The following is a 14282-nucleotide window of genomic DNA, read 5'->3' as shown; positions in this document are numbered from 1 at the left end:
AAAGTGATGCCCTAGAGAAGTTGTAATGGCAATGCTAAGTATGTCTTTAGGCATATTCAGTGAATATTACAGAAACTATCCAGCAAGAAAAACATTAGCTATAACCTGGATTGGTATCCAGTCTAACATAAACGATAACCATATAACAAGTCTATAACCCTAGTAAGAAGTAAAACAAGAATAAAGAACTTGTAAACAGTATGAAACCTGCCTTAATGTTAAACTTATTTTCAAGTGGCAAAACACACACCCACACACTAGTGACAGTGCATTTCTATGAGTAACTGATTATGTTATCCTACATACATGTACACATTCGATCTCTGGTGCATAAGACTAGGATAATACCACATTACATAACTGTGACAGTTCAAACCCACACACATACACATTCAAACTCTAGTACACAAAACCATGACAAAACCACATTACATAACTGTGGAACAGCTCAGATGGCATAATGGCCATCATTCAAGGACAAAAAAAATTGTTCAATGGTATACATACTACTGCCTGCTACATGGCTGAATGAAGCTGATGAATCCCATGGAGGCAATTGATTTCAACTGCTTTGCATGTCACTATATAGTTTGTACTTTAGCAAATTACCACTTACTGAATAAGCAAGCCTTCTGTTTAGCTATTATCTAGATGTACTCATGTGCTTTGGGACTGCCTTCACTTATGCTTGTGTTGCTGTCACTGCTCTAATGGAGATGAAGTACTTAATTAACAATGACTTAAATTTAGTACACAAAAATTAAGGTCGGAAGTTGAGCTAAAATAATTTCATAAAGATCAACAATACTCTGTCAGCAGACAGGATTTTAAATGAAATATCCAGAAAAATAATGCAATTTGATAAAACAATGGCAACCAGAACATTTAAAAAATCAGCATGATAACTACTGCATACCTGATGCACTGTCTCTTCCACAGCTGTCATGAACTGGCTCAGCTCTCTGTCCATTGCAGAATATTCAAGCATAACTTTTTCCATGACATTAACATCTTCTATGTCTCCTGAAAAATAAACATGCATCTTTAAGACTCAACCAGTATGTCTAACCACTCATTCAAAAGCAATAATGTTTCCAAGCTGCATATGGATATATAACTTTGCTTTATTACTGTTCTTTACCAGGAAAAAATTAGCACACTCCAACATGTTTCTTTTGCTCAATTCTAGGACAGCTTTCCCTGCAACTACAAACAAGAAGAATCTCCTATAGCTGATGTTTGTGAAGAGGCTCAGTACAGTGACATAATCTGAAATAAAGGTTCAGATCAAAGTGGACATCAGTTCAATCTTTGTTTCAAAGTCAGTTTCACAAGCTAACAACTGTGTTTAGTCTCATTGGGACACCACAAACAGCAAATAAAATGACAAAAGAACATACACAGGACTGCACCCAATGCAGCAGCAATCAATCAGAGTAGTGGGCACTACGTACTAAAGGTTTAATCTGCAAAATAAGAATTAATAGCATTTCAGTTTCTGTCTCATGAACAGGAAAGAAGGAATACTATGTAAGAAGCAGGTTACAGACAACTACTAAAGGATCTATAGGTTCACATGGTCGACTGCCAAGCATACAACCTACTGGCTTTACAAGGAACTTTTGTTGTAAACCCATGCTGATATTTTCTACTTCCTAAGAGGTTTATAGGTTTAAATGTTGAACTTAAAACCTAATACAAGGAATGATGATAATCTGCCTCAGTACTTGGATGAAAAGAAACAAAAGATGGAGGAAAGCAATCTGCGATCCAAATCTCACCACATAGTGCAGTTCATCTCCAGTACAGTGGCCAAGCCTTCAGCCAAATGCATAAGTCTTAAGACTTCGGCATGAATTACATCAGTAAACTGAGATTATGTTTTAATCACAACATTGGTAAACAGGAACGAAAAGGAGGACTGTTATAGAAAATGACCCTCTAAACAGGTCAAGCTAATAAAACATTTAAACAGGCAAACAACGAGTCAACTGTTCCCAAGAAAAATGGAGGAAAAACGTATTGAAAATCTGCTTTCAGGGAATACATGGAAAACTCAGGAGAATGGAGAAAGCAGTATATCCACACTATTTAATCATTTGCATTATTCTGTTAGCCTGTAGCTAACAGACTCACATAAGATATGCTCTAGTTTTTTTGTTTACAGACATATCAGTTAGCATCTTTAAGTAATTAAAACTGGTTATATTGACTCATTCCACTAAAAAAGTTGTATCACAGAAATCTGAAATTATCTATCAAAAGTAAATCAAAACTTTATGATGTTAGCTGCTTGTAATGAGAAAATGGGCAGCACTTAATTAGCTTTAATTAGCTTTACAAATCATATCAGCTCAACCCAAGAGTGGAATATTTCTATGAAAATAAATACCAAGGTGTTAGGTTTATCTTTGGACGGCTACACTGACCCGTCTAGGTCATAACAGCAGGGACAAAAGCTGAATGATTTGGCAGGGTAGGTGAGTAAGTGGACTGACGTGTTAAGGGGAAGACATCCCTAGACTTTGTTGAGTATAAAGTGGATGAGATTTCTTGTGCTGGAATTCAACGCTCTGATGTTGAACTCCCCAAGTCACAGTTTTCCATCTGTATTCTGTCAGTTCCCTTTTCCAAGTTGGTGTGACCTTGAATTTAGTAAAGTCTGGGAGTGTGAGGATGTAGGGAAGCAGGAGTTATTGCTTCCTTTTGGACGGCTACACTGACCCTTCTAGGTCATAACAGCAGGGACAAAAGCTGAATGATTTGGCAGGGTAGGTGAGTAAGTGGACTGACATGTTAAGGGGAAGACATCCCTAGACTTTGTTGAGTATAAAGTGGATGAAATTTCTTGTGCTGGAATTCAACGCTCTGATGTTGAACTCCCCAAGTCACAGTTTTCCATCTGTATTCTGTCAGTCCCCTTTTCCAAGTTGGTGTGACCTTGAATTTAGTAAAGTCTGGGAGTGTGAGGATGTAGGGAAGCAGGAGTTATTGCTTCCTTGTAACGAACACAAAGTTTTTTTATGGATCTGATTTCCAAACAAGTTGAAGTCAGCAAGTTCAGACCTTATCAATTTAACCATCAGGGGAATCGTAGACAAAATGAACTGGAAAACATAGTTGTGTCAGAAGACTCATTACAGGAAAAGTCGTCTGAATAAAAAGATAATAGGATTACTGCTGCAGTGATCACATGATGGATACTAGTCATAAATGGATGGCAATCACCAGGGCTGATCTTTTTCAACAGCCAGGTTTCATTTTGTGACAGGGATGCAGTCAGTAACTATGGCTGTTCCAGAGACCCTGTAATTTAAAAAAGAAAATACATTACAGCGGTTGCATATATATGTACCACATTCCCTGCACCATTCTGCTTTAGGGTTACAGCAAGAAGCAAACAAGGATATTATTGCAAAACATTTTCTTTAAAAAGGCAAATAAGCCATGAAAGCCTAAGACAAGGTTATGAAACGAAACATACTGTAAAAAATAACTTGGGTGTTACTTGTTGAAGTCCAGTGCAGGCAACAAAAAGAACAACTGCATAGGTAGCTTACTTTTCAGACATCTATCACTAGTGATCACTACTGCAGTACTCATTACAAACAGGACTCATCCTCTAGCAATGCTCTGAAGTCAAATTCTAAGAGAACACAAGTTGGGAAATAATTACATGGAATAAAGTACCCCACCTGAGCCAGACAAATCGACTACCAAGGAGATTGAAGCACAGTATACATACTGCATCACTGGCCTATATCTACCATCATGGTAAGATACCTGCACAACTGTATTATGTTCTTCATAAGATCACTGTTCCAGTTCAAATGGTTAGATAAACACAAGGACCTGCAACTCAGATACCCTTCTAAGAGAGGTTAAGGGCGCCAAAATGGGACTATACACAACAATCAAGTAGACTGGGTGGAAGGAGTTGAATCACAGGCCAGGATGCTTTGCACAACAGCTTTGGGAAATCCATTCCTGGCTCCAGTTTATAACACTTGTAAATTTGTAAAAACAGAACCAAGTATCAGCAGCTAAGATGCTTCTAGAATCCACACCTTTCACAAATGCTCCTGAGGTAGAAACTTTCCTAGTACAGTACGCTAAGTAGGTCCTTGCCAAGGCTAACTAGTGAAAAGCATGAGAAAGACATCTAGAAATTGTTTAGAAACTGGACAATCCTTTTTCTTTTTATCATAAGAGATAAAAAGTTGATTTGTTTTTAAGTCTTTAGTTCTGTTCAAATAAAATTTGAGTTACTTATGGACATCCAAACACAGAAGTATTATTTTCTCTTACTTTGAGGGGTGAAGGTAAAAAGAAGGGAGTTAAATTCTTTGGTTAAGGGTGCATTCAGAAAATAGTTTTGGCATAAAGGAAGGGTTGGCTCCGAGATTCACCCTCTCCTTGAGAAAGACTTCAAATGGCTAAACAAACATAAGGGCCTGCAATTCAGATATCCTTCTAGCAGAAGTTATGGCCACATTGGGTTAAGAATTTTAATGACTCAAATGGAGCTTCGGTTAGCTTTTTCAACACAAAACTTAAATCCCATGGGAGAGCCATCCTTTTCCCTTAAAATATTCAACCTGTAAAAAATGTAGATAAAGGGGGCATCACATAGCAAACAGGCAAAAATGGCTGAAAGATGTACATTGATGGAAGTTTACACAACACCAAAATTAAACAACTCACACAGGTACTACAGAACTAAGGGAGCCCTGCTTGAAATTGTGGTCCTTTATCCTTTATTTTGTCACCAAAAAGAATATTTTTTTCCCATTTAGATGAACAAGATTGCCATATAACATGCTTTCTTGAATCCTTGAATACCTGCACTATGTCTTCAGAATAAAGGTGCCTAAACAGAATCATAAATTGTAATCCAAAGGGTTAGATTTAGGGTTTGAAGATATTATTGAATCACTGATCCCTTGTCCTGTGTAGGCAAATCTATGTATTTGATAATTTATAGAGACTGTCCTTCCATTTGCATTATAAGTGAGACCCTGTGTTGTCTGTTTCAACAGGGAGACACCAAAATCTTCACTGGAAAGTAATTTCTTATCTTCTGAAGAACAATGGAAATGAGAGGAGGGGAGGCATACTGAGACATCTCTGTCCAGGCAATAGGTGTTTGTCTTCCTGATTTCTTTCCAAGGTGCCCTATAGCAGAATAGTTTTGTTTGTTTCTTGTATTCAGAGGAAAAAAAAATCTATCTGAGGGATTTCTACTTGTGGATTATTTGTAGGAAGACCTCTTCATGTAGCATCCAATCATGAGGGCCTGTCCTGGATCTGCTCAGAGGAATAACACTCTGTCATGTGGATTAATCCCAAGCTGTTATCGTCAGTCTGTAAAAGGGATAAGATCTGGTCCTCCCTTGTTTATGTTCCACATCACAGCAATGTTCTGTCACCAACTATTACTTACTTGAAGTCCACAAAAGATGTTTAATCTGGACAGGTCCAGGAGTCGTCTCCAGGGGCCCTCTTTTCTGAGTAACAAAGTCTTGAGTAAAAGTATTTTCTCCACTGATCCACAGTAACTGGTTTTATGTCCCACTGAAGAAACAAGTATAAAAGGATTGGTGGAAAGAGATGATAATGGCCTTTGGGAATCTGTGGAATTCCTGATGGTGTAGGAAAGGATGCCATTCACAGTTTACAGTCAATTTTATGACCTCTAGCACCAACAAGTCTGTTGTGACAGATTCCCAGACTAGAAGACTAAGATATATCAGTACATCACTGGAAAACTGAAGTAGACCAGGGTGGGGGGATTTGGTAGGAATACTCAAATTGTTTCATCCATTGATCCTTTCTCTGGGACTGTTGTATCACTTGTTTTTAAACTGACCCATTCCTGATTATGTTGTCTGGATTTAGGTAGCTTATGAAAGAAGAGTCTTGGTTTAGCTGGATAACTTCTTTGAAACTTGGATATTAGTGACAGAAAAAGTTATTTTACACCTTGCATAAGTTTTACCATTTCATCCTTATTTTTTACAATCATCTGCAGAAGACTAATAAATAAATCATTCGAAGGTAGCACCTTTAGTAACTGAGCTTTGACATTTTCTGGAAAGGAATGAAGTCTTAACCAAACACGTCTCCTCATAACACGGCCAGCAACAGCTGCACTAGAAGCAGCAACCACAGCATCACACAAACTATACAGTATTTAGTTACTTGGGTGACTGAATGTACCATGTGCAGAATGTTGGTTTTAATACCAGCATTAGTAATGTTAGCTAAAACCTGTCTGAACATATCCAGAATAGCTAGAAGGTATTCGGTCATATGAGTTTGACAACTGACAGTTCTGAAGGATAAGATGGCAGAGGTTTAAACTTTTTTTAACCATATCGCTCTAAAACTCTACTGTCTTTATTATTAAGAAAACAACTGAGAAAATGAATTATCTTGGATCCCAAATCTGAATGAAGAGATGACAGCTACACCAGCAATAAGGTTTTTAATACAGATATTTACAAGTGTCAGAAGCTGTATAAAATCTATCTGGCTTTATCAGGGTATAAGGCAGCAGCCAGAAAAGCACCTCCAATTGCTCCCAAAATAGAAGAAATATCTACTGGTTTGGAGGCATCCATACTTAATAGTTAATATGTCCATTGCCTTCCTATTTAAAATAATTGTTCAAGTTTGCAATGGGATTCCACAAAAGAAACGTCTTTGTAAAGAGAATCTGAAGATAAAAGGTAATCATCATCCAATTCAAACCTAGAAAGACAAAGAATTTGAAATGCATAGTCTAGATCCTTTTGACCTGACTTAGAAAACGTTTCTTTTTCAGAAGAAGAATTTTCTAAAGGAGCACAAGATGAGGAAGAGGAAGGCTAAGCAGACTGAAAATTGTGAAGTGTTTTGAAAAGACAATGGGGGGAAAAATGAAACCAGTCATCTTTACTAGACTTCTGACTGGAATGAGGTATGGGAGGAATATGCTTAGTTTTTTCAGTACATTTATGGGGAAATTCCAAATTTATTTTCTTAGGCTTGGAATCTGTAGGTCTGACTTATCAGGGAGCCCTGAATATCTTCATGATGAAGGATTTGGTTTATACTCCCTTCTTCCTCAGTTATCCCTTCCTAGATGAATCAGGCATACACAGTCAGACTGATCAGATGTGCTAAGCACCTTCACCATGAGAAGCAACATTAGGAAGCCTATAGGAAAAAGATGAATGGTCAGGGGTGGCAAAGACACTGCAGCTGTTTCAACCATCCCACAGTGAAAAGAAGTGGAACTCTGGTTGGATTCAAGAACCTCTCTATTTATCACTTGTTTTTTAACTAAGTTGGTAAACGCTGGAGTATCAACAGGGCAATACCATGGCAGTGCAAGCTAAAGTATGACGTCATTTGTTCTAAGGTAGGTTTTGAGAGTGTTCAGTGTACTCCAGTACACTCGAGAAATACAAGAGTGTTATATTATGTTTTCCCCAAGATAAAATAAGCAATTTAAAGTAGGAGTTTTTGTAATGAATCTGATGCCCATATTCGCACTTTTTCCTAATCATGAAAGTAAGTTTCTAGCGGAGCCTAGATGGCCAGCTGGGAGCAGTGAATTTTGAGAGCTCCATAAACTAGTATAATAATATAGGAAAATTTTATTATTTTCAAGTTTAAAACATAAGAAATCTATAGATATACTACTAAACTACATAAATATCAATTTTGGCGCAGATGTACAAAAATTTTCCTGTCAAGTAACTTGGAGATATGAGTGAAAGAACAAGAAGAGGCATGCCACGACTATCAAAACTGACCCTTTATTCCACAAGTAAACGCTTTCACGTCACCAAAGACGCCTCATCAGACTTTCAACAACACAATGTAACAAACTTCTTAAATAATGATTCAAAAACCATTGAGCCAATGAAATTACAGATAAAACAGGAAGCTCATTAATAATTGTTTAAAAATATACATATAGAAACAAACAAAAATATATATATATCTATATCTATATATATATATATATATATATATATATATATATATATAAAAATATATATATATATATATATATATATATATATATAAAACGCACATAATGAGTTGTAATCGGGAACCCTTATTAACATTTCATATAAATAACATATATATCCACTCTAAAAATGTCATTATAAGGGGCTTTATCATAAATAAATTAAAAAATTTATTTAAAAAATATTTCCTAAAAATAATAATAATAATATCGGATTACCTAAACCTTAACACAAACCACTTATCAATTAAATCATCATTATACTAATGAGGCAAAGGACGATCTGCTAAAAATGGTTTTAATGACATCCTGTCATTCAGGCCGTGACCCTTGTCTGCTTGTAACTTGATTATCCATCTACCTTCCTGTTTTTCCGTATGAATCTTAATATTGCCTAACCTCACTGTTCTGCATACTAGTTCTAATACCAGGAAATGTAAATCTATGGCTTGTACCACGTTGGACTACATGTCTTGCTAAAGCATTTCTCTCATCTAATTTATTAATGGCGTAAATATGTTCCCTGATTCGCTCTCTCAGGTGTCCTATTCGTTTTACCCACATAGAACTATGTGCAAGTCTGGCAAACTGCTAAATACACTAAGTTTCTTGATTTACAATCTGTATAGTGATTAAAAGTGTATGTTTGTGCTGTGTCTGGGTGGATAAAAACATTAGAATTAGCTATATAAGGACACTGATTACAACCACGATATGAGAACGTGCCCTTTCTCACTGAGCTCAACTTCTTCTGTGTATTATACATTTCATAACAAAGTAATCTCTTAAGGGATCTGGTATTCTTGTAACACATCCTCGGTCTTTATCGGGTGGATAAAACTGTGATTTGAGATATTTTGGCAGAGAATAGTTTGTTTATACATTTGCTGAGCGAGAGGTGGGAAGGCTGGAAGAATGTGTTATCTCTTGCTGTGGTGGCTTGATGGGAGTTTTTTTTTTTTTTTGATCCGTTTGCTCTCCGTTCTTTTCCTGGTTGCTGTCTCACTGAAAGGGAGGGAATTTACGCTTGAAGTTGCATTGAAGTGAAGCTTTGCTTCAGGTCCATTGCGAGTTTCTGGTATGCAGTACACAGACACACTAACAGAAACAGACGCTCGTAGGTTGCTATGGTAACGGAGACAGAGTGATGATAATGCTTAACGGCTCTGAGGAGCCTCTGAGATGATTCTCGGCAATTAAGTTATTGGTTTAAAAAACATATATAACAAAAGGGCAATTTTAAACCACATGTACACATACTGATGGTCTCCCAACACGTCGTTTAGATCATTAAGTTGATTCTTGATTAAAAAAACTAAAAATAATAAGCGCAATTTTTTATTTAAAATATATTTTGGTCCAAACACATTAAGGACTTACATAAGAGTGGAAGTCTGAGTCATTGTGAAAGACTAAAAGCACTTGGTCTTGTGCAGTACCGTTTTCAGTGGTCTGGGAGGTGAGCTTGCTCGGACGTGTTAGGCATATAGGGATAGCTGATTCTAGGGGTGTTTGGGGTTGCCAGGAAGTGCTAGAGAGTCATCAGATTTCCTTCATGGAAATATCTGTGGGAATGGAAGGTGTGTTGAGTGGTTCACTGGCAGAGTGGCCACTGCATGGAACAGGCTGGTAAAATGGAACAGGACAAATGTTGGTTTGGATATTTTAAAAACAGTCTGGAAACACACCACATGAACTAGCAAATGGTATTCTGGAAAAACTGGATGGGCATTGCTGCCCGTGCTTGAAGTACTGATATGTGTGTATGTAAGGATGGAAATATACATGTAACAGTTTAAGAAACTAGAAGGGTCTCATAATTTAAAGTTTATGGACTGTATAAACATGCTTGGAAGGAGCTAATAATAAGAATAAACATTACAGCTTGTGGTCTCTCAAATAGCTAAGCAACAGCCAAAAAAAAAAAATAATAAAACACATGCACAATAGTTACGTAATGTATGATTTTAGTAAATCTAGACATAAAATATATAATCGTCATATAAGATGAAGCAGTCTGCTGAATTTCGATATTAAAGACAGGATTTAATAACATGGGCTTGTGTATAATAACACTACTGTCTTAACTTGTCATAAATGACACAGTACATTGAACATAAAGGGGAAGCATGATGATTTTCTTATACAAGTAAATATGCATAAGTCATGTAATTGCTTTAACTTAAATTGTAGTTTTTGTAACCCATCTTGACTATATATAATACTTAAGCAGTTACCAAGGTAACAAATGTTTTATATATGACATCAAACTGGCAAAGTTGTTCAAGTGAAAAAATAGAAGCCTCAACTAGGAATGTCACATAATGCAACAATAAAATTCTGAACAAATAGTATTAAATTGACAATCACTCAGTTTAACCTTTGCTGATGATACATAATAGAATGCTGCCATTTAAATCTAAAAACTTTCAATTTATGTCACAAAATGGCAATTTATGAATATGGAAAGGGAACTTGTAATCATTAATCATAAGTGAATTTGTTTTTGTAACCTATAATTTCATTCATTTTATAATAAGTATTTGTAGGAAATGGGGGAAGAGGGACGCACTGATAATTAAAATGCACTAACTTTCATCAATGTTCACATAAAACAAACTTGATGCTTTAAGTAAGTTAGCAACAAAGTGTTTAATTAAATGCTGCCAAACAATTAAATATAACTTCTGATATATCCACTAAAATACACTGTATTATAAACATTAGGTATAAATATTATTACTATTTATGTTAAGTAGAAAGTTTTGAAAGACTTCATCAATAAGGATGAATATGTTAAATAACTGTGTGCTATAATCTTTTACTGAGGTTTTATATATGATACATCCTACTTTACTATGATTGAATTGCTTGTCATCTATCTTTCATGTAAATATTAACTGCTTAAGCAATACGTAGACATTTACATTGTATTAGAATTCTGTAATATACAATAGTACTATTCCTGTTCAAAATAATATAAAATATTGCTTATTCCTATTACAAATATTCTCCATATGATAATTCAATTTATAGAGCTCAGATGTTCTGGCTTGTCAAGGTATGAGTGATAATATGATGAACTTAGGTTTATCCATCAGATTAGGAATGATTTTCATTCCATGGCTGGTGCGGATTTTAGTTTTGTTAACATTTAGTAATTTAAATTTATTTTAAAAAAACATTTTTAGCATGCCTGACCAAAATATTACTTTATTGGTAAAAACTCATATAAAACTGATAATTTCCTTTAAAAGCTCAAACATATACTTTATAGTTATCAGAGGAAAATGTTTAATAGTCACAATAAAACAAAAAATACATAGTCTAAATAACCTAAGAAGGAATTAACGTTATCTTTAAATATCAATGGCTTAAACAATCCTAGCAAGAGATCAAATCTACTGAAATATTTAAAACTGAACAAAGCACAAATTGTCTTCCTTCAAGAAACTCATTTCAAAACAAATGATAATTATAAATGGAATCCTAAGGAATATATGATATTGGCGCAATCCACTTATAAGACAAAGACAAAAGGGGTAAAAATCTTATGGAAAACGAATGTGATTAACCCAGAAATCATTTATAGGTATGAAGATAAAGAAGGCCTTATGGCATTAGTAATAGTTAAATATAATAACAGAATATGGACCCTAGCCAATCTATACTGGTTCCCAGGCATTGGAACAGGAACTGTTAAAAAACACTTGGATTTCATTTCCAATAATTATAAAGGCAACTTAATATTAGGAGGAGATTTTAACTGTATATTTGATATTTCTGAAACTACAAATAAAAGACCACTGCAAAAATCTGCTGTATCAAAAGCTTTAAACAAGTGGGTAGAATCATTTCATCTTGTAGATACTTTCAAATTTAAAGAAGATAAATCTTCGTTGTTTTCCCATAAAGATCACAGATTTGGTAATCAAACTAGAATAGATAAAATATTTGCTGCCCATGACTTAAACTCTAAAATCATTAATTTCTCAATCACTCCCAGCCCCCTTTCAGATCACATTTCATAGATACTAAAACTTCAAAATGCGTACAAACCATTAATCTTTAACTCTAGAATTCCAGTATATACAACTAAAATTAAAGAGTTCAAACCCTGATTATATCTGAATTACAGTTCTTTTTAGATATTAATTACACCACAGAGATAAATACTGATATGGCACTCATTAAAAGCTTACATATATCATAAAATCATAACTTGGTATAAAAAAAATCAGAGAATGGGATTCTGAATTATTAGATCTACAATCCAAACGTTTTTCAGTAAAAGCTGAAAAAAATCAAAATCATTTGGAGATGAAAAAGAAAGTAGAAATACAAAGACATTCTAACACATAAAACTAGTTAAGCTTTAGAAAAACGAAAAATTAATACACTGGCCACTTCTCCCAAATATATACACAATTTATCCACAAGAATCAAAACACAATCAAAAGCTAACAATATTAAAAGTATCTTCCTTGAAAAGAAAGGGAAAATGTCTCAGATATATGTGACATTCTTGATGCCTTTAGAAATCACTATATGGAACATTTCCAAAAAAGAAAACATACATTTTGATCAATTAAATCGAGATAAAAAAAGTTCTAATATAAAAAAAATACCAGAAAAATTAAAACTAGATCTGCAAGCACCCATATCCTACAAATAAATTACAGATAACAATAAAAGAGGGTAAAAATAATAAAGCTCCAGGTATAGATGGCATAATTATGGAAATATATACACTTTTTCCTTCATAGATACTATCCCTCTTCCATAAAACGCTATTAGAAATTCAGTCACAAGCTTTAATACCACCAACTTGGAGATATTCCTTAATCACACCAATTCTAAAGGAAAACAAATCCCCAAACCTCTGTACCTCATATAGACCTATATCATTATTAAATAATGACTATAAGATATGTATGACAAGATTAACTAACAGAATAAAAATACCACTATCCAAAACTATAAATAATGATCAAACTGGATTTGTATATCATAGACACACACGTGACAATATTAAAAGGATAATTTCTCTTATAGATTATGTTAATAAAGAAACACTCATAATTGGCTTAGATATACAGAAAGCCTTTGATTCCCTAAACTGGGACCATTTATTCAAAATCCAAATGCTATTTGAATTTCCTGCATCCTTAGCTCATCTCCTAAAGAATATATATAAAAATAATTTAGCGTATGTCAAGTTAGGTCCTTCTACCTCTGAATCTATACACATAACAAGGATGTCTGTGTCACCAATTCTATTTTCTCTTGCTATTGAAATATTGGCAGATTCAATTTGTGACAATAATTAAAGGAATAGATGTTTATGAACAATACAATTCTAAAGTAATGCTATTTGCTGATGACATATTACTAACATTATCTAATACAAAAGAGACATTAGAAGAATTAGATATATTAATTGACAAATTTCACATGACTTCAGGACTCCATTTCAATAAATCAAAAATAGAAGTTATGTTCTTACCATAACGTTCCATGTTAGTTGTCTTCTTCTCGCCTTCTTCTTGCTGGATGGGTTCGGAGCCGACCTCGGCTCCGACTCGGCCACTCTAAAGCTCGAGAGTTGGTTCCACCGGCTCGAGGCTCCCCTTATATCCCACAATGCTAGGCGAGAGTTACCTCAGATCTCGTTTGTAAGCTAACCCCAGCTTATGATAGTAACAGTATAAAACAGAATAACTATAACAGAGTCCACCTCTAACAACAGGTAGAAGAAGGGTGACCTACATCCTGAAACAAGAAATATGCATAATAGCATATAGCTAAGAAAGAGGTGGTAGAAAGAGAGGTCACGATCACAACTCCTCTAGGTCTGTCCAGGCCAGGGGAAGGAGGGTGGGGCCTTAAAGAAGAAGCGAGAAGAAGACAACTAACATGGAGCGTTATGGTAAGAACATAACTTCTATATGTTAAGTTGTCTATCTCGCCTTCATTCTTGCTGGATGGGACAGCGTCCTAGCACCTTGTCCCGGGTGGCCTAACGGAACAGACTCCTGAGAACAGTGGAACCAAAATTAGCTCTATGCCTAGAAGCTAAATCCAACTTATAATGGGAAATAAAAGTGTGAGGAGTAGCCCAAGTAGCCGCTGCACAAATGGTGTCAATAGGCAGTCTGTCTTGGAAGGCTAGAGAAGTAGCCAAAGCTCTGGTGGAATGGGCTTTAGGTTTATTAGGCAGTTTTGGTGTCTAATCTCATAAACAAGGGTAATCAGAGAT

General features: G+C 35.2%; 1 protein-coding gene across 1 annotated transcript in view; it reads right to left on the bottom strand.

Moving 5' to 3' along the window:
• NSMCE2 (NSE2 (MMS21) homolog, SMC5-SMC6 complex SUMO ligase) overlaps positions 1–14282 on the bottom strand; it is a 1433635-nt gene that overhangs the window by 1117176 nt on the left and 302177 nt on the right. The window contains exon 3 of the mRNA XM_044066603.1: positions 917–1023. Coding sequence (XP_043922538.1) covers positions 917–1023 — 107 coding nt within the window. The remainder of the gene's footprint in view (positions 1–916; positions 1024–14282) is intronic.

Source organism: Protopterus annectens, chromosome 3.part1 (assembly GCF_019279795.1).
Source record: "Protopterus annectens isolate FY-2018-M chromosome 3.part1, PAN1.0, whole genome shotgun sequence".
NCBI classification, from domain to species: domain Eukaryota; kingdom Metazoa; phylum Chordata; order Ceratodontiformes; family Protopteridae; genus Protopterus; species Protopterus annectens.
Note: the sequence above shows the minus strand (reverse complement) of the source record. Positions and strands in the feature narration are given on the sequence as shown.